The following is a 27,468-nucleotide window of genomic DNA, read 5'->3' on the forward strand; positions in this document are numbered from 1 at the left end:
CTTACATTAGAATATTGTTGAGCACAAGAATCATATAGTCACTGAGATGGCTCAATCAATGTTGGAGCATCACAATGTTCCAAAGAATTTTTGGGCAAAGGCAATCTTTATAGTTGTTTATCTTCTCAATCAGTCTCCCATAAAAGTCGTTAAGATAATGACTCCATGGGAAGCTTGGTTTGGATGAAAGCCCAAAATCGGTCATCTGTAGGGTCTTAGCTCTACAAGATACGTTTTGATCCCAAATGCCAAGTGCACCAAATGGGATTCCAAGACTCGGGAATTGATGTTCATAAGATATTGTGATACACATAAGGCTTATCAATTAATTGATGTTGATATTGATCGTCTAATATTCAGTCAACATGTGATATTTAATGAAGACTGAGGTCTATTTCAGTCTTCTCCAATTTCTAGCCATGAGGATTAGCCTCCACAGGCTTTAGGTAAGGATGTTCGTCTTTGATTTGGATCTCCTAATGCGAGGGATCTAGTTGATGGTGTGTCACCAGTCCCTTCGTGGGATATTCAAGGTCCACATCCAGTGATTCTAGGTCATGTTGTTCTTACTACAATGGATGTTGGTTCTTCTACACTCTAACCCAAGTGGTAGGCCGAGACTATTGGTAATCTCCATGATGATGAGCTAGGTGGGGGTAGATCTGTTCAGAATAAGAGCAAGAAGCATACTATAGTCAATTTTGCTCTTATGCCCAATATTCGCAGTATTTTTCAGCCCCAAACATATTCAGAGGCTAAGGGTATACCCGAGTGGGCATAGGCTATGGCAGTTGAACATCAAACTCTCCTGAAATACAACACTAGGATGTCGTCCAATCTTCCATTAGGGAAGAAGCCCATTGGCTGCAAAATGATCTATAAGGTCAAGTATAAAGTTGATGGCATGCTTGATAAGTAAAGGTACAGTTAGCTGCTGAAGGGTTTTCATAGAGGGAATGGAATATGAGGAGACAATTGGTCCCACTGCCAAAATGAGTACCATCCATCTTGTCCTAGCCCTTTTAGCTCAGTTTGGTTAGTGCATCCACATGGATGTCAAGGGTGCTTTTCTCAAAGGTGATTTGAAAGAAGAGGCTTATATGACACAATCTCCAAGATTTTAGGCTGCGGGTAACGAACATCAGGTCTTTGAATTGGTAAAAGCTCTATATGGCCTCAAATAGGTACAATCCATGCATGGTACATCAAGAATAAGTAATTGACTAAGTTGTCGATTCGGGTTCGAGGACAAATTCAGGTTCGCGTTCGCGTTCGGGTTCATGGATTCAAGCAAAAAAAAATTCACATTTGGGTTCGTGGGAGGGTTCGTAAGTATATATACATATACATAAACATATGTGTGTGTGTGTATACAAAAAAATAAGAGAAACTTGCATAATTGCAAAACTAAGTCATTTCACAGTATGAATATATGTTGCTTGATCATTGATCAATGCCAAATGTCAACGATAAACATTAAATACTCACTCATTAATCTATCTTCATGATTCTAACGAAAATCACACATTGAATTACTAAATTACAAAACAAAGTAGCAAAACATAGACTAGTTCATCAAATAATAAAGTTTGAAACATAATGATAAATGACAAGCATTTAGTAGTTTATGAATGATCATAGTATCAAATCCCTTTCAAGAGTCAAATGGGTCATCAAAAAATGAGGGATCAATGGCTTCATCCCTGGCTGCAACTATATCTAGATCCTCATCATTGGAACCCAAACCAGTTCCACTAGTCCCATATGCTGCTATATCATCCTCCTCTTCCTCAACATTAGAGATTAAACGAGTGAAATATTTTTTTATTAGGTTCCTTTTAGGGTTACATAAAAAATAAAAATTTAAAACTCTTCAAAGTTGTTTTATTTCACATTTTGGACCCTACTACCCTGGGTCCTCCCAAGTTCACCATGGGTTTGTTGTGGGTTCACCATGGGTTCGTTGTGGGTTCACCCCAGTTCACTCGAGCACGAACTCGGGCAAACCCATAGTCCGAAATAAGGACCCTGCCCAGACCCACAGCAAACCCGGACATGAATCTAAACCCAAACTCGGACCCGAATCCAAGCAGTAGGGGACGAATCCAGTAACGCAATTATTTGACTGATCAAGAGTTTCAGTACAATCCTTCTAATTCTAATCTGCACATCAAGCATGTCAATTGTGAGATTCTTACTCTTGTCATCTACGTTGATGATCTGATCAGTACTGGTTGTGTAGCACATTTGGTTGAGCGGGCCAAAAAAATTGTGCTAGACATTTGAAATGACAGATTTGAGACTCCCCTATTAAGACAAATATTTCCATGGTCATCTCTCAGTCAAAATATGCCAAAAAAAATTGGAGAAATTTTGGATGCATGATTGCAACCCCACCTCTACACCTATGGAGAAAGGGCTGACATTTTCAACTAAACCAGTGGTGGAGAATGAGTCAACATTCAAGAAACTAGTGGGCAGCCTTATCTATCTCACTACCACTAGACCTAACACCAGCTATGATGTCAGTTACATTTCTCACTTTAAGACAGCCCCTAAGCCTGAACATTGGGTTGTCGCAAAGCATGTGCTGCGATATGTGTAGGGCACTTCTGATTTTGGTATTTTCTAAAACATAAGTCAAGATCCTCAGATCATTGGTTATACAAAATCAGATTTGAGAGGTTTTGTTCATCATTGAAAGTCTACTTCTGGGTATGTTTCCAGTTTGTGCATAGTCACATGGACTAACAAGAAGCAGCAGGTCGTATCACTCTTCTCTACCGAAGTTGAATATAGAGGAATAGTTAAGACAGCTTGTGAGGTAGTTTGTCATCCACAGATACTTGCCAACTTGCCTATGCCTCAAACAGGATGTACCCCCTTGTTATGTCATAATTAGGGAGTTTTAAAGTTAGCCGAGAATCCAATCTTCCCATGAATGGACAAAGCATGCAGACCTTCATTGTCGCAACTGCCAGCTTGTCAGAGATGGATCTGTGATGTTGAAGTATGTCCGCACTGAGGACAATACTGCAAACATTCTCACCAAGTCTCTCAGTCCAGAAAAAATTGTCAATTTTAGGGAGCAACTTCGTGTAGTTAATATAAAAACGATCAAGAGAGGGTGTTAGAATATTTTTTATATTTTCAGCCTCCTAGGTTCTTGCCATTTTTAGCTAGTTCTTCTAGAATCTTAGTTAACTGTCATTTAGGATTTCTTTTTTTATTGTCTTAATTTAGTCTATTTTAGATGTAGCCGTTATTTAGAAAACTTTCTTTTTGGTTCACGCTATTATCAGCATCTCTAAAACTCAATTTAATTGTGCATTGATAATACAATTCTTAATTCTGTTCTTAACAATTTCATTCTTGGTGTGAATGACCTCAAGTGTGCTCCAGATGCACCACGCCCTAAATTGCTATAGAGTTGGAAAAAGCACATGGTGACATTTAAAAATATTGGGTGCTTTTTGTACCATTAGTTTCCCACCATAAATCTATAAGGGAAAAATTTATAACTTGTAAGTCATTCAGTAAACTGATAAATAAACTAAAATTTAAAGTGATTAAAATAAAGATTTACTTAACAATGAGCATTCATATTTTTCACCTAGTCATAGTCCTTTTGAATGCATAGATATGAGAAAATAAGCTTCCTTCAATTTCCTTGTAAACTTACAACTCTTCCAAAATCCTGTCTCTAAGGTCTTCATCAAGAACCATTCTCTCTGCATCTGTTGAGGCCACACATGACCTCACATGAACAAATGACAAAGAGGTGTATCGTGTTTATTCTAATGGCTGGATACCTAAGGGTGCTCGAGCTTTTACAAGCAAAAATAATAACGGTATGGCACCAAAAGATGGTTTAAACAGGTAAGAAGGGATTAAGGACCCTGAAAATCAAAAACCTTGGTGAGCGGTTAGATGCTTGTAATTTTGGATTTGATTTATACGAACACTATGTACATAGAAAACAAAACTAGACTGTTCAACTTTATCCAGTTTAATGTATTTGGTCATCAAATTGTTCCTTCAATACCCAAATCTATGTTATTTTTCTTTTAGAGGTGATATAGTATGACACGAGAGTATTTCCTCAAGTAAATATGAAGCCTTCAAAGATTGTAAGGAGCTATAAGATCTTGTAAAGAATCAAATTGTTAGACAGATCAAGACTTAGGAGGACTGATAATGGCAGGAGTTTTGTTTACCAAATTTTGATAGACTATGTAAGAGCAATGGGATAGAAAGATATAAGACAACTTTACACTCCTCAACAGAATGGAGTTGCAGAAAAAATGAACAAGATTTTGTCAGAGAGGGCTAAGAGTATGCTTAGCAGCACTGGTCTGAAACAAATGTTTTGGGCAGAAGCAGTCACCACAGCTTCTTACCTAGCGAGCAAGTCTCCTACATCATCTCTTGTTAGTAAAATGCCTAAGTAAAGTGTGCATGAAAAGAAAACACTCATTGAGACATATTTAAGTCTTTAGTTGTGAGGTATATGCACATGTGCCTAGAGAGAAACTATCAAAGTTGGAGAATAAGGCTGTAAAATGTATCTTCATTGGATATGATGTTGGTATAAAAGGATACAAACTTTGGAACCTTACAGCTGAGAGAGTTTTGTATAGCAAAAATGTTATCCTTAAGAGTCTTCTTCCATAGCATTGTAATCAGAGACGGACTGAAAAAATAATGCAATTCAACTAACACCAAAGTTTGAGAAAGTTAAAACTCAAACCAGAAGATCACAAAAAACCTCGAAATGAAAAGAGCTCAGATAGTTCTGAAGAATAGATACAACCTCCACCCCAATTATTGAGGAGATCCACTCCACAAAAACAGCAACCAGAAAGATATACTCCTGATTGGAGGTGTTCTTTTGCTTTGATTGCTAACATTTAACAGTCTGGGACATAAAGTGGGCTATAGGTGTGGATGATGTAGAGTACTAGAAGTTGCTCGTGAATGCAAGATGGCTACTTTGAAGAAAATAACACATGAAACCTAGTATCTTTGTTTGATAGACAAAATCCTATTGGCTGCAAATGGGTATTCAAAACAAAAATAGGGTCTGATTGCAACATTGAGAAGTACACAGCAACATTTTGTAGCAGAGGGTCATTTCCATGTCAAGGGAATAGATAATGTGAGATATTCTAGCCAATACAAAAGCTATCTATTTGATTTAAATTGTCTCCTGTTGCAACAAAAGATCTTGAGGTTGAGCAAACAGATGTAAAGACAGAATTCCTTCATAGTGATTTGAAGGAAGAGATTCATAACACACTTGAAGCACTATATTGAAAAAAGAAAAAAACATTTGGTTTGCAAATTGAAGAAATCTTTGTATAGTCGGAAAAGAACATAGGATGTGGTCCCGAAAGATTAAAAAATTTGCATTTAAGTTTTTTGGGATTTCTAAGATCCCAAACAAATCATTGCATTTTCTATGAGACGGTAATCTAATTATTGTGTGATATGTTGATAATATGTTGGTTTTTGGTAGTTGACAAGATTTGATGTAGTACTTAGAGGCAATCAGGTGCATCATAGGCATCAATATCAGAAGAGATTGACTGAACAACAAACTTTGGTTGGACCAAAGTATGTGAACTCAATGTTGGAGACATATTTAATATGACAAATTGCAAGGCACTATGTGTTCCTCTTACGATGGAGACATTATCTTTGAGAAATGTCTAATTTCTCCTAGTAAGATGGAGGATACAAGTAGAGCATCTTATGCTAGAACCATCTAGAGTTTGATGTATACTATGATTTGTACAAGACCAAACATTGCTTGAGAAATGGTAGTCCTTATTTGATTTATGGCTAATCTTGGACAAGTACATAAGATTACATCAAAGAGGGTATTTGGTGCAAGAGCACCTATAGGTCAAAGAGCATATTAAGGGTTTTTTAATTTCTAAGATCGAGCATGCACTAAGGTCCTTAGGACCATTTTGAAGTCATTTGTAAATGCATAAAGTCGTTTTGTAAGGCCATGAGCCAAATTGTTCTTGTAAGGCCAATCAAGACCTAGTAGGTCAAAATTGGTGAAACTGGTCAAACATGAAGGAATAGTGTAGAAATGATGTTTTTGATTTGTTTGGAACATGTGGTGTAATAAGGTTCATTGTATTGTCAAAATGACAAAATGTCAATAAGTGCAAAAAAATTGCTGTTGAGAAACATTTAGGCGTAATTGTGCAATTAGGTTGTTGAAGGTTTTGTGATTTCCATTCAATAAAATACTTAGAATTTCCATTTTTTTCTCGCAAACAATTTTGTTGTACAAAGTTGTAAGGATTGGCATGGTGTTGCAATGAACATGATCAAATAACCTTTTGATCTCCCGTCACGCTGGTTCGAATTCATTTCCTTTTGATTGGTGCAAGTTATAGCCATTTTACTGCAAATTGTTTTGAAACCCTCATAACTAGGGTTTTAAAGAAGAAATGCCTACAAACCTAACATTGAAAAGGGAATGTAGGTTGTACTATGCATTTCAGAATTTTGAAGGATTGGAGTAGACCCATAAGGTGGCAACCAAATTTTTGGCATTTCAAGGTCTGATATCTCTATGTGGCAAACCTAGTGATAAGGGTTTTGAAACAATTGGTGTTGCAGAAGTAATTCCACGGGGTTTAGGCATTGCCCCATGATTGATAAATATTACAACAATAGATAGTTTCTATTATCTTTGTTTAGTATCTAATGGTTATCTATTGTAATCTTCTATAAATATTAGAATGTTTCTAATATTTAGTTTTCTGTTTCTAGAATAAAATGTTTCTATTCTTTACAATTGTTTCTTAAGGAAACATCGTTTAGTCTCTTGTATAAATTGGTCTTTTGATCACTGTTAATAACAAGCAAATATTTTCCAATTACTTCATAATATGGTATAAGAGCCAATACTCTAAATTTTTCCAAAAATAATTATAATTTCTTGGTTGAAATTATCTGCCTTTTGTTTTTTAAATTATTTACATGAATATTTGCTTCCAACTCTCTATAATCCGACTAGGGTTTCTATTATGAGAGATCTGAATCCACCGACTTCTAGTTCAGTTTTGCAACCCATTCCTATCCAAATCCGTCTAGTTTTTGCACATTCCACCATTTTTTGTGGTTTTCTTTGCAGCAAGGTCGTTTTTGTTCAAAACCCTAATTTTTTGTACTGGATCAAAATCTTTTTTACAGAGTATTGGCGGGTTTTTTGAGATCTCAACTGGGTTGTCTATTTTTTTGGATGCCCCGATTTTTGTGCCTGAATTTTCGAGCCAGCTGATCGAAAAACCAACAACATATTCTTTTTGGGGTTTCCAAACTCTCTTTTGGCTCACCCTTCAAATTTTTTAAAGCTCTACTTTTTTAGGGTTGCATGTGCTTGCATGTTGTTTGCATATGTTGTTTTACCATGCAAAGTCTCATGTTTTGCCTCCCTTAAAAATTCTAGTGGGTTTTCATAATTTTTTTCTTCAAAAAAAAATTCTAGTGGGTTTTCATAAAGTTTTTCCTCAAAAAATATTTCTAATGGGTTTTCATTTTTTTTATGGGTTTCTATAAATTTTCCCTTAAAAATTTATGATTCTGTAATCTACAAAGTTGTGTGAGATTCCTCTGTGGGTTTGTTAATTTTTCCTCAAAAATTATCTTTTGGGTTTTATTGTTTTTCCTATAAAAAAACTAAGCTTTATAATGTTGGGTTTTGATTTATTTTTCACCACAAAAATCATGTTGGGTTTTGATTGATTTTTCACCTCAAAAATCATGTTAGGTTTTGATTAATTTTTCACCTCAAAAATCATGTTGAGTTCTGATTGATTTTTCAACATAAAAATCAAGTTGGGTTTTGATTGATTTTTCACCTAAAAAATTATGGCTTTTGCGGTTTGTTTTGGAGCATTTTGGAGCATTATGCTCATCTGCAAAGTTTTGGAGCATTATCCAAAGTACCATCAGTAGTCTTCTCAGCAAAGGTCCTCTGCTCCAACTTCATAAGGCTCCAAGAAAAAGAACATTCAATGCAACTATTGCGACAAGTATGGGCATCTGAAGGTTAAATGTCGAAAGCGCTTAGCTGCCCTATCTAAGCAATCTGGTTCGCAACCCATACCGAACAATGTGGAGCATTCTTGAGCAAATAGAATCTTCCTTTTAAGCTTTTTGACAACTTCGTGCTCTGGATAGATTAACCAATAAGGGAGGGTATTACAATAATAGATAGTTTCTATTATCGTTGTTTAGTAACTAATGGTTATCTATTGTAATCTTTTGTAAATATTAGAATGTTTCTAACATTTAGTTTTTTGTTTCTAGAATAGAATGTTTCTATTCTTTATGATTGTTTCTTAAGAAAACATCGTTTAGTCTCTTGTATAAATTGATCTGTTGATCACTGTTTAAAACAAGCAAATATTTTCCAATTACTTCATAATAATAATGTGTTTTAGAATTGATCAGAAGGTGTTCCATGCCTTGGTTGAAGGACTTAAGGAGTTACAAGGGGAGTAGCTTTGTTAAGGGAGACCTAATAGCCCAATAAGGTCACTAAAACAAGTGTTAACCTGTCAAAACGAAAAATCAAAAAAATGGTTCTAATATCTGTTAAACAACTCCCAAAAGGGTATCAAGAAATTTGTTTGGTCATGAGATCAAGAGTCTGCAAATTACTGCCAAATTACCCATTGAATAGGGCTACAAGGAATTAAACCTATTTAGAACCAAGTGTCATAAAAGGAGCTATTGGGTCTTGTTTGATGGGTGATATAATGTTGTAATGGTCCATTTGAGAATAAAAACATATTGTTTCATGTCATTTTTATGTTGGTTGTGCTAAGGTATCTAAACCCCATAATACCAAGTTTGGAGGGTGTTGTCTTAGAAAGAAAAATCTTGGCAAAGATTAAGTTGTTTTAGAGTTCAAATACTTGGGAGGTATAGGAGTCTTTGATTCTATCATAACTCCTTTGTGAAGTAACATTCTTGTAGTGTGCATTGAATCAATGAAGAACATGCTGCGAAGCAAGGTCTTGTTGTGAATACTATTTAGGGCGATTTTTCCCATGAATAGGAAGGTTGCGAGTGTTATGTCAACAAGTTGGTTGCTTGACCTTGTAAGGTTCACTCTCCATCATATTGGTATTAGAGCCATTCTTGAAGTAGTCAAGAGTAGATTGAATCAATGAAGAACATGTTAGGAAGTGAGCTCTTGTTGTGAATACTATTTAGGGTGATTTTTCCCATGAGTAGGAAGGTTGTGAGCATTATGTCAAAGAGTTGGTTGCTTGACCTTGTAAGGTTCACTCTACATCATATTGGTATCAAAGCCTGAAATGTTTGGGTTGAGAAGAAAATTGTGAGGAGGTAAGAAGTTGACAAGGATGCCTCCAAAAGGCTACATGGGCAGATATGACAGAAGGCTAAAGACCTTAGAAGAGGAGATTGCCAAGTGGAAGACCAAGGAGAGGAGAAAAGAAAGAGGTGAAGAGGAGAATAGTGGGACCGGGGGAAAAGAAGCGGAATGGGGAGATGGTGGACCCCAGGAGTAGGAAGAAAAGATACCTGCTGATGAAAGAAGGCTCATCAATGTTTTCAAAATAGTCAGCAAGGAATCCTTTGATATGAAGATTTATCTCACTATGTACAATGGACAGATGAATGCAGAGGAAGTTATGTAGTGGATAGAGGCTTTAGTAAAATGAGGTATCAAGTGACAGAAAAGTAAAACTTGCCAAGACTAAATTGAAAGGGGTTGATGGTGGAATTATGCTCAAGGTGAGAGAGTGAAGAATAGAAGAAGCATGATCAATTCCTGGGATAGGATGGTGGCAAAAATAAGATCTCGCCTTATGCTTGCAGACTATGAGGTGCAAGTCTATAGAAGATTGCAGAACCAAAAGGAAAGGGATCTAGATGTAAGCATTATATACAAAGGAATTTCACAAATTGAACCTTACATCTGACCATTATGAAGATGGCAAGGAGAAGGTCGTGACGTATTTAAATGGACTAAAGTTCGCCATTCAAGATGAGATCAGTTTGATGACACCTAGAATAGTAGATCAATATTTTTAGATAGCTTTGAGAGAAGAGGACAAATTAAAGAGAATGAGCGAACAAAGTGGTAGAGGCAAAAGTGGAAGAAACTTAAGGAGCAGAGGCAGTTTTGGAGGAAGGAACCAAAACCAAAGGTCTAATGGTGAATCCAACTACAGTGAGCAAAGTGGGGATTCAAACACTAGAGGGGGCTATAGGAGAAGGAGACCAAATGGGAGAGGAAGTTTTGATGGGCCAAATAGGGGTTAAAATCGTTTTGTTACTAGATGTTACACTTGTAGCCAAGTGGGCCATATTGCAGTCAAATGTCCTAAAAAATAAGCATCTACCTCTAATGGAGGAGAGAGAAGGAGCCACCTGATACAAGAGGATGACGAAAGTGTAACCTCACCTATAGTGAATGTTGCTCCAGAGGTTGGGGAAGCTCTTATGTTCAGAAGAACATTGCTCAAGGTCTACATCATCAAAGAGCACCACACAAAAAGGCATTGTTTAGAATCAAATGCAAGGTGCAAGGTACCATTTTCAAGGTAATAATATACTCTGGTTCCACAAACAATCTTGTTTCAGTAAAGAAGTTGAATCTAAGAAGAATTTCTCACCCTAATCCTTATAGGGTCTCCCGGTTGAACAAGAGGCAAAAAGTATTAGTGGGTGAAAAAGCATGCATAGAATTAATATAGGGGGCCTACAAGGACAAACTCTTGTGTGACATCATCCATGTGGATGCATGTCATTTTCTACTAGGAAGACCTTGGCAGTTTGATATGAAGGCAAAGCATGATGGAGAGAAGAATACTAATTCAATCCTAAAGAATGGGGTAGCCTACAACTTGTTGCCACTCAAAGAAGGGGATAGACCAGAACAAGAAGGACCTAGCATAATGATGGTTGGAGAGAGAAAATTCTTGGAGGCAATCAAAGAAGGTAACCAAGGATTTGCTTTAATCTTGAAACCAAAAACTGTAAACAAAGGGAGGTTCCTAGGGAAGTGAAAGACTTGTTGGACAAATACATAGGTATAGTGTTTGAAAGAGACCCTAACTCTTTGCCCCCAATTAGAGACATAAGCCATCAGATAGACTTCGAACCAGGAGCTACACTCACTAATAAGGCAGCATATAAGATGACCAAAGCACAAAATGAGGAGATTGGAAGGAAAAGAATGAGTTCATGTGCAGTACCAATTATTCTAGCACCAAAGAAGGATGGGAAATGGAGATTATGCACTAATTCTAGAGCAATAAATAGAATCACCATAAGGTATAGGTTTCCAATGCCTAGAATGGAAGACCTAATGGATTGTCTAGGAGGGGCAACTTATTTCTCCAAAATTGACTTAAAAAGTGGCTACCATAAGATAAGAATGAGAGTGTGAGAGAGAGAGAGAGAGAGAGAGAGAGAGAGAGATGAATGGAAGGCACCTTTTAAAACTAATGAGGGTCTCTATGAATGTTTGATTATGCCCTTTAGGCTCTCCAATATACCAAGTAAATTTATGAGAATAATGAATGAGGTATTGCACGATTTCACCGGGAAATTTGTGGTCGTATATTTACATGACATTCTTGTGTAATGGGTCTAAGAAGGAGCACTTGAAGCACTTGGATTTGGTCTTGAGGAGACTACATGAACAAAGGCTAATGATTAATCTAGAGAAGTGTGATTTTATGAAGCAAGAACTTGTATACCTTGGTTTTGTCATCTCCAAGGGGAATCTAAAGATGGACCCCTCAAAAGTGGAAGTTATATTAAACTGGCCTACTCTAAGATCAGTCAGTGATGTGAGGAGTTTCCATGGATTGGCTACCTTTTATAGGAAGTTCATTAGGAACCTTGAACTTTGGCCATATCTGTGCACCCATTTTGTACACCATCAATGGAGGAGGCAAATGCAAATTTTCTTGGACAAATGTTGCAGGTAAGGGTTTTGAATACCTGAAACAAAAGGTAGCCCAACGACCCATTTTGGTTTTGCCTGATTTCAATAAGCTATTTACCATAGAATATGATGCTAGTAACCAAGCAATAGGCGCAGTCTTGAGTCAAGAGGGGAGGCCAGTAGCTTTCTTTAGTGAGAAGCTCAATAGAACAAAAAGAAGATACTCTTCATATGACCTAGAATTATATGCCATTGTACAAGCACTTAAAAAATGGAGGCACTACCTGCTACTCGAAGAATTTATTGTACATACTGATAATCACACCTTAAGCTTCTTGTATGGGCAGGACAAATTAAGTCAAAGACATTAAATGGGTCAAACAATTGCAGGCATATACCTTAACTATAAAACACAAAAAGGGGCAGGCCAACAAGGTGAAAGATGCATTGAGCAGGAAAGTGCTTGCAGTCCAAGAGATCCAGTTGCAGAGCATACGAGTTGAGTCACTCAAAGATATGCACAAGGATGATGTGGACTTCCATGAGGTATATGAGGTTTGTGATAAGCTTTCTAACTCATTTCATAATGAATATTCTGAATATATGTTACAAGATGCATTACTGTTTAAGGGCAGTCAGTTGTGTGTTCCAGGATGTTCTATGAGGGAAAATCTGATAAAAGAAACGCACAGTAGAAGCCTAGGAGGGCACTTCGGCTTTAATAAGACCTTAGACCAGGTAAGAAGGTTTTATTACTGGCCTAAATGCAAAATGATGATAAAAGATTTGTGGAAAGTTGTATTGTTCATCAAATGGCAAAGGGGTCTTCATTCAATGCAGGTTTATACCCACCCCTCCCAATTCCCAGTAGACCATGGAAAAGTATTGGCATGGGTTTTGTATTAGGTTTTCCTTGGACCAAAGCAGGCTATGACAGTGTTTTCATTGTGGTAGAGACATTAAAGAAAATGGCTCATTTTCTCCCATGTAAATGCACAAAGGATGCATCATGCATAGCAGGGTTATTCTTCAAGGAGGTTGTCATGATACATGGGTTGCCACTTAACATTGTGTCTGATAGAGACTCCAAGTTTTTAGGGCACTTTTGAAGAGCTCTGTGGAAGAAGTTGGGAACTAATCTAGCATTCAGTTCTGCATACTATTGGAAAATAGAAAACAAAGACAATGGTGACAGTAGATAATAAATGTATTTTATTAATCTGACTGCATCATTGTCTTTGTTTTCTATTTTCCAATATGGTATCAAAGCAAATGAAGAGCTCACTGATTTTGTCTATTGAAAATGGCATAAGCAATGCATATTTATACACAAACTACAACCAACTACTACATACCACCCTCAGGCAGATGGTCAAATTGAGGTGGTCAATAGGTCTTTGGGCAATCTCCTCAGATGCCTGATAAAAGAGCATGGGCAGGCTTGGGATATGATAATACATTAGCAAAGTATGCCTACTATGATTCTACTAATAGAAGCACAGAAAGTAGCCCTTTTGAGGTAGTCTATGGCATTCATCTAAGAGGGGTCTTTGAGCTCAGAGATTTGCAAGGAATGGACAAAAGAAGTACTTAGGCAGAAGATTTTGATGACGTAATGCAGGACATTCATCAATAGGTGAAAGAGATGCTCCAAGGTAATGTGGAAAGAAATAAGGAAAGGTAGATATCAGGAAAAGAGACTTGCAGTTCAAAGTTGGGGCCTTGGTCATGGTTTACCTAAACAAAGACAGAATTCCTAAAGGGAGATACACAATTGATGATGAAAAGGATTGGGCCTTGCAGAGTAGTGCACAAATATGGCCAAAATGCCCATGAAATTGAACTACCCCCAAACATTGCTATTTCCCCCATTTTTTATGTATCTGATCTGTCTTCCTACAAAAACACTAAGATTGCAGGTACAGACACAGGTGAAGAAGCCAAAGACGCTCAGGATAGGATTGGTTACTTGCCTACAAACCAACCTATGAAGTTGGAATGTATTGTGGATAGTAGCGACGCCAAGAAGACTAGGAGGAAGATTTATAAAGAACACCTGGTTAAGTGGCAGGGATTGCCTAAAGAAGATGCAGCAAAGATGTCAGAAGATGATATCAAACAACACGGAACCAGTATTTAAGAACTCTCTCCAAGAGAACTTGAGATCTTTCCACCTGGGGAGCATGGTGCAGGAGCACCTATAAGTCAAAAGGCCTATTAAGGGTTTTAATTTCTTATAGTTGATCAAGCAAGTAACAATGTCCTTAGGACCATTTTTGAGTCTTTTGGAAACACATGAAGTCACTTTGGAAGGCAATGAGCCAAATTGTTCTTGTAAGGCTAATCAGGACCTCGTGGGTCAATATTGGTCAAACATTAAGGAATAGTGTAAGCATAGTGTTTTTGAGTCATTTGGACCACGTTTGGCACATATGAGATGTAATAAGGTGACAAAATCTCAAACAGTTGCAAAGTTGCAAATAAAAAGTTGTTGAGCAACTTTCAAGCAAAATTATGCAACTTTGGTCCCAGCAGTCAAATGGTTCAAAAACCGGTTGGAATTAGTTGCAGAAGTTAGATTATGTCTATGTACACCTCTTTGGGTCGAGGCAATGATGAAGTGTTTGTGATTGCTATTCAATAAAATACTCAGAATTTCCCATTTTTTCTTGCAAACAGTTGTGTTGTGCGGATTGGCATGGTGTTGCAATGAACATGATCAGATAATCTGTTGATGTAATTTTATTTTGGTGTTGCTTAGAATTCATTTCCTTTTGATTGGTGCAAGTTATAGCTATTTTACTGCAAAATGCTCTGGAAACCTCAAAACAAGGGTTTTGAAGAAGAAATGCCTAAAAACATGACGCTCCACAGTTGAAAATTTCCAAAGTTTTAGGGGAACGTAAGGTTGTACTATTTATTTTAGGATTCTAGAGGTTTTGGAGTGGACGAATAAGGTGGAAACCATGTTTTTGGCATTTTACATTCTGATTTCTCTATGTTGCAGGCCTAGTTAAGGGTTTTGATACAATTGGTGTTGCAGAAGTAATTCCGAGGGGTTTAGGCATTGATCCATGATAGATAATGTGCTGTCGGATTGATCAAAAGGTGTTACATGCCTTGATTGAACTAGCCCATCAGAACAAAGAGCCAAAAGTTGGTTCTAACATATGTTAAACAACTCCCAAAATCATATCAAGAAAGGTGATTTGTTTGGTCATAAGATCAGGGGTCTGCAAGTTATTGTCAAATTACCCGCTGAATAGAGCTTCAAGGAAATAGGCCTATTTAGAAGCAAGTAGCATAAAAGGGGTCACTGGGTCTTGTTTGATGGGTGATACAAAGTTGTAATGGTCCATTTGAGAATAAAAACATATTGTTCCATGTCCGTGTCATGTTGGTTGTGCTAAGGTGTCTAAACCCCATAATACCAAGTTTCTAGGTTGTTGTCTTGGAAGGAAAAACAACAGGAAAGATTGAATAGTTTTAGAGTTCATATACTTGGCAGATATGGGAGTCTTTGAGTCTGCCAAAACTCCTTTGTGAAGTCACATTCTTGTAGTGGTCAAGAGTGGGTTGAATCAATAAAGAACATGCTGGGAAGTAAGGTCTTGTTGTGAATACTATTTAGGGTGATTGTTCCCATGAGTAGGGAAGTTGTGAGTGTTATGTCAAATAGAGTTGGTTGCTTGACCTTGTAAGGTTAACTCTGCGGTATTAAAGTATTTGTGTGGTAGCTATAAGTATTCCTTATACTAGCACGGTTATCCTGTAGAGGATTGACATTCCATTTAACTTATAGGATTTGTGGATTTAGATTGGGCTAGAGATATCGCTAATAGAATATCCACCAGTGGATATGTTTTCACTATGTTTGGTGATGCAATCAATTAAATGAGCGAGTGACAAGTTGTGGTCACTTTGTCCACTATGAAGCATAGTAAATGGCAACAGCTCATACTAGTAACAAAGCTATCTAAATTAAGAGAGAGTGTTCAAATGTTGGACTAGTGGTTGGTATTATGGTAAAATAATGAATGTGTTATCAAACAAAGATCATAAATGATCTATATATACATGTATACACAAGAATGTTTCTATAACGAACAAAGAGAGAGAAATACAAACATTTTGAAGATAGAGAGAGAGAGAGAGAGAATTTCCATAACAACATAAGGAGTTTATGGAAACATTACAGAAAGAGTGACCATTTAAAAAAGACGAAAGAGAAAGTAAATAGAAACTATCTAATATTGTAATACCCTCCCTTAATGGTCAACCTATTGTCAAAAAACAGAAATTTCAATGTCCTCAAAAAGCATAAAAGGCAGCCTCTAGTTGATCAGAGAGGCCTACATGTTCTCCAATGTTGGCCTGTGACTAGGATTCATCCTACTTCCGCTGATCAAAAGCATTGCGAGTCCTGCATTCTTCGATCACATGACCAAATTTGTGGCAATAGTTGCACCGGATTTGCTTCTTCTTGGAGCTATTCCGAAATTGAGCAAATGACTGAGATGGACCTTTATCCTTGTTAAAGGAGTAGGTTGAAAATTCTTGTTCAGAGGAGGATGAAGGAGCACTACTGCCAAACAGTTGTTTCCAATAGTCCTTCTGCAGAAATTTGGTGCACAAATCTGGAAATTTGAGGTCAACATTAGTTGCAGTAATGTTGACCATCTCAATAAAGTGCTCATAGGATGATGGTAGACTTTTCAAAGTAATGACCACCATATCCTCTTCCTCCATTGTATGGCCAATGGCCTCAAGCTGATCTTTGATGTCCTTAATCTTTAGAAGATGTTCCTGTAAGGTCATGTACTCATCCATGAGAATAAAGAATTTTCGATTCTTCAGAAAGAAGACTCTGCTTTTATCCGATGTCTCATGGAGGTCCTTCAGTGTTTAGATCTCTGCAGTTGTAATGTCAAACGATTCTTGAGGCAGTCAATCATTAGTAACTGAAATCTTAATAAGCATAACCACTTCACGATTATGCTCATCAAACTTCTCTTGAGTAGCATCAACTATGGTAGGACAAGTCTCGGTACCCAGAACAAGCGCCTCAAGGTGACGGTACTTGAAGATCGTCATCATTCTCTACTTGTAGGTGTTGTAGCTCTTTTCGTTGAATCATTGACTGCCTTCCAAGAGAAGATTGGTGAGAGATGCTATGACATGTTTATCGATGCAAAAAAATGTGAATATCAAAAATGGCACGAACTTAGAGATAGATCGAGGAAAGACCCATAAAATTTGAAGACACCCAAATAAGAGCTCAAATAATGCACATAGAATCTACTGCCAATTTTTTATTCCGCTGGTTCAAAAATTGAGGCACTAATAATGATGCACCTAGAAAAAAGCGAGACTAACACAGTTGAGATCTACAAAAAACCAATAGAAGTATGTAAAAATGTTGTTAATATGACACAAGAATCGAGGGTTTTCAAAAAAACCTAAGCCGGATTAAAAAACTTGAAAATTTCGCAGAGTTCTTCAACAGAGAACGGATTTGGAAAAAAAAATTGCAGATTTTAAATTATGCTCAAAGAAAATTGCAAATAAATCTAGACGCTTAATCCCTAGTTGGGCTTGGAGGAAAAAAAGATGTAAATTTTGAACACACTTCGGAAAATATTTTGAAAATTTTGAACTAGTAATTTCTAAAAGAAATTAAAAAAATTCGAAGAGACCAAGAATTTGCTCTGATACCATATTATGGTAAAATAATGAATGTGTTATCAAACAAAGATCATAAATGATCTATATATACATGTATACACAAAAATGTTTCTATAACGAAAAAAGAGAGAGAAATAGAAACATTCTGAAGAGAGAGAGAAAGTTTCCATAATGAACAAAAGGAGTTTAATGAAACATTACAAAAAGAGTGACCATTAGAAAAAGACGGAAGAGATAGTAAATAGAAACTATCTAATATCATAATAGTTGGAACCATTATAGTTCATTGGGACTGTCAAAACGTCATATGTCTACTAGAGAACCCAACCTTTCATGTGAAGACTAAGCATATTGATGTCAGTACCATTTTGTTTGAGATATGTAGAAGATGTGAGGTGGTGATTGTAAAAATGTTGATACTTTGAAGAATGTTTTGATGCACTAATGAAGCTAGTGAGCACAGAAAAATTGAAGTGGTGCTATTAGCTTATGGGCCTCTTAGCCCCTAGCAATCTGGTAATGGTGTTCATAATCCTTTTGCTCTTGCAAGGTATTCAAAAAGTGGGAGGATGCTGAGAAAGGTATCTCAAACTTGCTGCTAACGTTAAGATTATATATACTGTGGTTTTCAAATATAAAACCAAAAGGAAAAACTTTTAAAACTCAATTTTTAGGGCATAGAGTTGATTTTTCGGAAAAGTATATTTTCCTGATTGCAAAGTTCTCTTTGAGTATTTCAATTTAAAAAAACTAAGAAGGCCTAAATGGCCTACCAGAACAAAAGTTATAGCCTCCAATAGTTTGCATAGGAAATGTAAAAAGTTACAGCTATTGACCAACTTATGTTGCATGTTAAGACACATCGTAAGGTATCTTTGATTGAAAAATAACTTGAGTACCACTTTTGGGTGGTTTTAGGTCATAGATTTTTTACTACCATTTAATCATTTTCAGTTTTTGTATCTTCTATTTATTAAGCTCTTAAGATAGAGGTTGTGTAGAATTTTGTAGATATTTTTCAGCCGCTCCAAATCTCTAGTTGATGATACTCTTATAAAGGCTTTCTCTACAACTGTATTGTAATTGTAGTTCACTGAATAATGCATTGAGATGCTTTAAAGTCTCAGATTTTCTTTTAAACAGGTTTCTTCCACATACACCTATATTATGGTATATATCGTTTTATTTTATGTTTAAATGTGCTTCTACTTTCTATAATTGTTAAAAGATTGAAATTTGCACAGCTACCTCCTCAGAATTTTAATATAAAAAGCACTTCCGTGCAACCTACTTCTTTTCATGCATCAACCTGCCAAAATGAGCATGAAGACTATAGGAAGCAAAAGCACTTGCCAAACTTTGTTTGGTAAAGGTTTGGAATAAAGAATCGCCTTAAGGAGGCTTACTTGGCTAATAGCTGTTTCCCGTGTCTGACTGCTTTGCCTAGATAACTTAGTCTCTGACAACTTATGTGAGTTCTGACCGTTGTCAATTGGCTTGCCTGAGAAGAAAAGTGTTTGCTCCACTTCTCGTGCCTACTCATCCAAATAATTGGACTTCCAACAAATTATTCTATCTAGTCTGCATACCACCTCACACCATCATTGGCCTACAAGGGAAAATGAAACCTCATTCAAAATTTCATAATCTGACATTTGAATAAAATCATGCCACTAGTGACATATTGCATTCATACGTCACATAAATGCAATATAGAAATTCCATTTAATACATATAATACAGGATACAATAGCCTTACATTTGGAACTGCTTCTGCAAGCTTCCTTAACATACATTATACTCAATATATGAGTCATCAATGTGCCATCGTAAGCAGTTACATAATGAGGGCCAAGCTAACAGAGAAAGCCTGGAAGCGTTGATATCTAACAAAATGAAATACCTTCACCAACTCCACACAAACAAAATGGTCTAGGGAGCCATCAAGTCAAAACCATCTTTTGAAGTTAGTTTTAAGTGCACAGAGAGGTTCTGAAGAATGTTAAATTTCATAACATTCATGTGGAAAGCAAATGCTGCCTGGGATTTTCTTCTGAATTCGCTTCAACTGTTTATCAATGCATTGTCATAAAATTTCCGTAAAGTTTCTGTCAGATTTCAAAATAGTAATGACTTTGTATGATTTAATTTGCAGGTTCAAACTCTAATGACAATGAACACTGATTTACTTCAGAATATATGTGATACTCTACAGTAATATGTATGAGATTTTCTTTATAAACTGTGATCCTAAAAGTTCCTTCGGATCTGCTGGCATTAATAGATTTCGATGCCAGAAAGAATGAGTTCCTTTGAATATATATATCGTATGTGTAGGTACGGGGGTGAATGGCCATTTATCTAAATAGAGACATGACCATTCATCACCATAACTATTCATAGATATTTAGCACTTAACAAATGCTAATGATAATCAATAAGTATAAGCACCGATTCAATATTGTGCATTGCCCGCACATAGAACTTGCATGATCGATAATGATAAATCAGCATTATTCAAACAGGCCAATAAACATATGAATAGACAATGATTGGCATCTTCAGACAAGCCGATAATGATATCAAATATATGTGAACTTGTCTCAATGAAATATATATGGAATGCATCAGACATTCCGAATAATATCAGAAAAACATCAAACATATAAATGATCAGTACATGTATATACATGTCAGTATGCAAGTCATACTGATATGTATATACATATACAGTTCAGATTTGTTATTCACATTGTTTTTGTCTGATCAAAGCTACATGCTTTAACAATTTGAACTGACTATAGGAAAAATACTGAATACCGAAGCTATCTCAGCTTTAAATGCATAGGAAGGTTCTGAAGAAATGTTAACACTCACGACATTGATGTGGAGAGCCAAAATTGCCTATGATATTCTTCTGAGTGTTTCAATCTTTTATCAATGCATGGCCATGCCTTTTAGAATTGGCCATAGGAAGAATACCGGCTACTAAAACTAGACAGACACTTAACCTTACTGTTTTACAGGACACATATATAATAGACCATTGACCTATGAACAGTTCTAAATGTCTCCATGTAATACATGTTCAATATGAAAACTTACCTCTTGCAAAGGTACATTTTACTTTTAATGTTTACCTTTGTCATAGTCCAGATTCTCCACTCTCTTCTCAATCCATGCTTGAACGCTCTCCCCTTCCCGCTCAAGTTTTCTCTGCAGACCTTTAAAAAATAGCAGTTCTTCCTCAGAGTCTAAGCCATCCGACAGCTCTCTTCCAGCAATATTATTAGTCTGGACCTTGGAGACAATTTTTCTCAAAACTTCATCCCGCATCCACTTAAACTCTTCTTTCTGCAACAAAACATAATCTCCACTTAGAACACCATTTTCTGGTTCAATCTGTAATCTCTTACCCATTGTATTTATCAAATCCAGTTTCGTCTTGCTTTCAGCAATTCCTAAACAACTTGCCGAAACATTCTCCAATATTTTCTTACCACCAATATTCTCTTCAAACACATGTGCTCCTTTTCTGAACAGAGGCTTCAGCTTTCTGTTTTTCTTTCTCTTAATCCTCCCATTTGAATTCATTTTTTCTTTGAATATTGCATCCTTTGGTTTGGTACACTCTGGATCCACATAAAAAGTACTCTTGTTACTTAATTTTGAGGCATCTGTGAATTTGTTATTGCATTTTCCATATTTTTCTCTTACTGTTTCCCGGGGTTGTTTTGCACCTGTAATCACTGGCAGCGTGCTTTTCTGTGAACCATTTACAGGTCTCTTCCGACTAAAATGTTTATCCTTGTCTAAGCCTTTATCGGTATGTAGCGCACTCACTGTTTCTTTTGTTGCATTGCAAGCACCCTTTTCTACAGAACTTTGTCTATGTTGTGATAAATCTATATTTGGCTGCATAGACTTTTTGGATTTCTGGTTTCTATTTCTATCTTCTCTGAAATCAATAGAACCACTTCCTTGCTGAAATGAATGTCTATTCTCCACGTGTATATTCACTTCCTTTGGCATTGCCGATCTGTCATTGCCACCTATATTACTTAAATCTGATGCATCTGGGTCGCTAACATCGTGACTGTTTTTACTCAATTGCTTAGAATCTAATGGCTTGCCTCCCTCTTTTCTCCCCTCATTGCCATTTGTTCCCACTGTTTTCAAATCACACTTCTCAAAACTATTTTGTTCTATCTTGCGAACCTGCCTCGCCATATCCTGAACCTGCAGAATCCTATTCTCGAACTCAACCCTATTCTTAACCATATAGGACCTTAATGACTCTCGAGCCAATTGTTTCTTCTTCACTTTATCTTTTTCTGCTGAGAACCTGCCATATCCCAAAGCAACTTTCCAAGCTGCCCAAACCAAAACCAATCCAGAGAGCACAAAAAAGCCAAACTGCAAATTTCCCAGTACACGCCGCGCAGGGAGAGTACCAATTACAGAACTAAAAGTAGTTCGATTGATAACAGACTCCAATATCCCCCCTTTTTCCTTACTTATACTTAAAAATTGGTATGTACTACTGTTTCTTGGCGGTTTGACTACTCCTCTTTCTATCGCACGCGCATGTTGTTTGGCTTCTGCTATTTTCAACCTTAAACTCGTTGTCCTGGTTTCATGCTTCTCAAAAGGATAAGCTGCAAAACGATTACAAATCTCATCCTCGTTAATGGAAACCTTGACCTCTCCATTTTCACTTTCATACACCACAAAAATAGGAGTATTACCAACACCCCATGCCAGAACATCTCTCTTGTATTGTACATACCAATCTTTCCATGACCCCAACAATTTTCCCAGTTTATCTTGTAAGCTCGAGTCATCTTGCAAAGCTTCTTTTTCAACATTAATCTCATGTATATCATAATCAGTAATATATCTATCTTTATCTGTGAAGTCATTAATAAAATCTTCATCCTGTAGATTTAGTCTACTACATGTCTCATCAATAGTTGCTGTCACGGCCTCCGCGCTAAATGTTTCATCCATGGCTGCTATCATAAACTCACCACAAGATGTACTCGCCTCTAAATTCTTAAAACCCATACTTCTTGAATCAGAATTGTCTGATTCTACCTCTGTCCTTTGACCGGTGTGAATAATAGTTTCTGTTTGGGTTTTCGGCAATGTTTTTAATAGTTTTGGGCGTAATTTGTTTCTTCGTCTGGTGCGTTTGCTGCCATAACGCCTGTATTCTGCAACGCGTTGAGAAGAATTTGCATTTGTATTTGCGGAGAAAGCTGAAGTAATGTTTACCTTGGCAACAGACCTCTGTTTAAGATGTCCTCCAGATTGAATTCGAAAGGGAACCTTGGAAAACCCCTTGTGAGATTGCACAGGAAGAGTTGCTCCGTTACAAAAAGAGAATGAATATGATTTGAACACAAAAGAGCCATGGGCTTGCATTGCAAATGCGAGAAAGGATATTAGGCGGGTCTCTTACCTTCATGGAAGGAAGAAACCTGCGTACACTGCATACTGAGAAGAGATGGAGGAGGAGGTCGAGAAAGGAGTAGCTCGGTAGATTTTCCCGTCGAGAAGAATCCACGCTACTCAATTTTTTAAATTAATTAATTTAGAAAAGTAGGAGAGATGATTGTGGTAATGATAACAAGGGACGCATAATGGGAGAGGCTAAAACACTAAAGACAAAACAAGTCGAGCCTGTTTTTCCAGAATTACGACAGTGATTTTTTTCTAAATTTTTTGTTATTTTCGACTACAAACTATTAGAGCATGAAGATGGAATGCTGAAATTTTCAGAAAATCTATGATGTTTTTAATTTTTTTTTATAATTGGTCAACTTACAATTTCTCTGTCGCATCCACGCATAATAGGGTTTAGTTTCTCTTGAGCAATCGTTGAGAAATTGTTAGTCACTATAGTTTAATATTGTATTTTTAGTCAATGGGTCCTTGGTCTTGAAAAGTTATCAATGGGCCTACAAGGGATGAAGTCTTTGTCGAATGCAAGTCTTTATCTTCATAAGGGATGAGACCAGGATTGTGTCTCTGACGATTTTGGTAGTATAGATACCCTTGGTCCTTAGCTCTAAGTCGAACTAGTTTCAAGTACGAGTGCATTTGTAACTAGTTGCTAAAATGCCTTTGTGGTGGCCTTTGTTGATTGGTAACTCGTAGACTTTGTGCCTCTGTTGGGTTGCCTTGTAGGTCTAAACCCTATCTATAAAAAATTGCACTTTTAAATTTTCTAAAATTAAATGATATTAATTATATAAGTTATGTGGTTATTTTGGGGTTCTCTCTTAATGCATCCACCAAAAGATGTCTCTTATTTTCTAAAAACTTGATTGCCACGTATTTATGAGGTTGATTCACAAAGCTAATGTTTTATTGAGACCTATTATCGACATAATGGATTCACCAACCTACATGTTAGCTTCCTATTTGGCCAAGTTTTTGTCCTTCTTATTAGTAATCCAGATTCTCATATCAAACATTCCAACCATTTTGTCCAATTTATCAAGAACAAGAGGCTTGAGAACATTGACATTTTGGTCAGCTTTGATGTCATGTCCCTTTTCACCAAAGTGTTTATTCCCAACTCCATTGAGATTGTCAAATGTAAGACCAATGCGGAGGTAGCCTCTTGAGTTGAGTTGTGTTTGAGATCCACCCTCTTTTCCTTCCAATGTGTCATTTATGAAAAAGTTGGTGGTGTTGCCATGGGTTCCCCTCTATATCCAATAATTGGTAACCTATATATAGAGCACTTTAAGAAGGTGGTCCTCCATTCATTCCCTCTCATGCCTAAGTGATGGAAGAGATTTTTGTATGGCACCTATGTTTGTTGGTCGTATGGTCTAGATGCCTTAGAAGATTTCCATGCTCATATCAACAATATTTCCCCTAATAAGTAAGAGATATTTTCTACAACAAGTCAAATTGTGGTATTGCTATTAGGATTAAATTGTGTAGTTTTTGAGACAAACTTATTGACCCATGTTAAATGAGTAGTGATTCACATGAATCCACCTCTCATGAAAATAAATGGGGCATTTAACACTCATTGGTTCTAAGTGATGCTCAAGAGGTGAAGCATCAGGACTTCTCGAGAGGTCACCCATCCCAGTACTACTCCAACATGAGCACGCTTAACTATGGAGTTCCCTACATGGTTAAACTCACTTTGCTTGCAACCCCATTTGCAAAACCTTCACCAAGTGTTGTGTCTTGTGAACCATTCATTAGAGAGCCTCTTAAGCTCATCAATTGATAAGTGGGATATATTTTCCACAAGTCAAATTTGCAAAACCTTCACCAAGTGTTGTGCGTTATGAACCATTCATTAGAAAGTTCCTTAAGCTCATCAATTGATAAGTAGGAGATATTTTCAATAGCAAGTGAAGGATTTGCAAATGAGGTTGCAAGTAGAATGGGTTTAATCATTAGGAAACTCCATAATTAAGTGTGCTCAAGCTCTAGAGTAGTACTAGGATGGGTGACCTCTCGGGAAGTCACGATGCTTTATCTCTGTGAGCAATCACCTAGATCCAATGAGTGTTAAGTGTTCCATTATTCTTATGAGAGATGCTTTCATATAAATTGCTACTCACAAAACATGGTTCAATGAGTTTGACTCAAAAACTACACAATTCAACCCTGATAGCAATATCACAATATTTCCCCTTGCATTTCATTCACCAAAGAGATCGAATTAGACAACCAATTACCTTTCCTTGATGTTGTTATCATCAAGAAGCCCAATAGTTCTTGGTCATTATGTCTTTCATAAAGCCATTTGTACCAACCTTTATCTTCATGCTTCTTCTCACTGCCACCCTAGCCAAAAGTCGAGGGGTCCTTAAAACCATTACTATGAGGGTTTATAGGGTTTGTGGTGATGATAGCTTGGACCAAGAAAGCATACACCTCCAACAAGTTTTGGAGTGGAATGAATTTTTAGATAGGTATATCTCTAGAGCTTTCTAGTAAGCCAAATTATATTTTCTTGTCTCCTCTTGTCCTCTTTCCTCCTAAAAGGATGGCATTTGTTTGTCACCCTCCCTTATGTCAAAGGCCTTTCCCATTGAAAGATTTGATCAATACAGATCCACCCGAAGAATACCTACATGTAAAAACCTATCACAGAAGAAAAAGACAAGAGGAGGCAAGGGTTTTGCTTTGATAATATGCAAATTGTATTCTTAGAAATGAAAAAGATAATGAGATAATTACAAATGATCTATCCTTATAGAAGGAGATTGAAATCCAAAAAGGGTAACCTAAAAGGTAAATGTTACTTAATAATTACTAATGAATTATTAAATGAGAATGCAAAAAGGTGCATAAAGTAAAATATTAAGAAGGGAGTATAGCACATTTAATAAATGAAAACCAATTAGCAATTTACTCTAACACCCCCCCTTAAGATGAGCAACAATGCAACTACAAACAATGTAGAAAGAGCAAGGAAACTATAATGCAAATGCTGAAAGCAAACGTGGGTCACAACAACAAGGCTTGATGAGGCACCCAATCACAACCAAATCTCTATGAAACAGAGAAATAGAGAAAACCCAGTGGGAAAAACTCTACTCCAAAAAGAGATAGCGTGAAAAAGAAGAAAGGAAGGACTAATCACTAAGACCCCCCAAGGACAACTTCCTTCACCCCAAGCATAAAACACAATTCAAGATATTGCAGGGTTGCAAAAGGTTCAGTGAAGGTGTATGCAACCTATTAAGTAGTAAGAATAAGAACCATCCTGAATAAGATGTTTGATGAAATGCATGTGAAGCTCGATGTGCTTGGTCCGCTAATGCTCAACTAGATTGCAGGAAATGTGTATAGCACTCTGATTGTCACACCATAGAAAGGTGGGACTATCAGGAGGAAATCCAAACTCTGTCATCAACTATCGAAGCCACAAAACCTCTTGATTAGCCAAAACAACTGCACGGTATTCTGCCTCTGTAGATGATAATGTGTGAGCATGTTGCTTCTTGCAAGACCATGTGATAGGACCAGAACCAAGATAAAAGACAAAACTAGAAGTAGACTTGCGATCATCAATATCACCAGCCCAATATGAATCTGTGTAACCAATAATGTGAGGATCCTCTGATGTGTAGTGAATGTCATAACTTGTTGTAACCCTAATGTACCTCAAGATATGTTTGGATGCTTGCCAATGACTCTCATGAGGATCATGGGAGAATCGAGAGACAAGTCCAACAACAAAGGAAATATCAGGACGAGTATGTGTAAGGTACAACAAACTGTTGAAAATATGAGGTAGGCAAGGTTACTAAGAGGGGGGGTGAATCAGGAACCAATAAAACTTATTCTTATTTCACCAATTAATCCTTCATACAATATTATGATCTAATTGTGTGCATGAAAGAATGAAAGAAAATAAACATTCATAGCAATTTGACATAAGATATGGTGACCCAGAAACCTTCCAAATAGAAAGTAAAACTGGGGTGGGGATGATACCCACAAGCTTTAGTACTGCAGTATAAAGTTAACTTGTTAAGGCTTACAATTGATCACTTCTGATGATCTGCCCTATTAGGAGAAATAAGGACTGTGAGGCCCACCTTGTTAAAGGATTTACAAAACATACAATGAAGCATGCACTCGGTAAAGAGATTTATCAAAGATTGTTAAGTCTACCCTGTTAAAGGATTTGACTGATGCACCTATTAGGATGAACCAATGACTGATCCCTGATCTACAACTTTGATTTGCTAGTTGAGATTCCTTGAATTGTAATGATCACCTTGTTGTGATAGATAATGCTTTGTTGTCCCTTATACTTCTTATAGCCTTCTTTA

General features: G+C 36.8%; 1 protein-coding gene across 3 annotated transcripts in view; it reads right to left on the reverse strand.

The window, feature by feature from the left end:
• LOC149533332 (uncharacterized) overlaps positions 1–23,254 on the reverse strand; it is a 101,608-nt gene extending 78,354 nt beyond the window's left edge. For all 3 annotated transcript variants that reach the window (XM_089804187.1, XM_089804185.1, XM_089804186.1), the window contains exon 1: positions 20,785–23,254. In XM_089804187.1, the coding sequence (XP_089660313.1) occupies positions 20,785–23,071 (2,287 nt within the window). In that variant the 5' untranslated portion in view covers positions 23,072–23,254. The remainder of the gene's footprint in view (positions 1–20,784) is intronic.
• Positions 23,255–27,468: the final 4,214 nt, after the last annotated feature.

The sequence above is a fragment of the Cupressus sempervirens genome, chromosome 10 (assembly GCF_028749045.1).
Source record: "Cupressus sempervirens isolate cs-2001-9-10 chromosome 10, ASM2874904v1, whole genome shotgun sequence".
Lineage (NCBI taxonomy): Eukaryota > Viridiplantae > Streptophyta > Pinopsida > Cupressales > Cupressaceae > Cupressus > Cupressus sempervirens.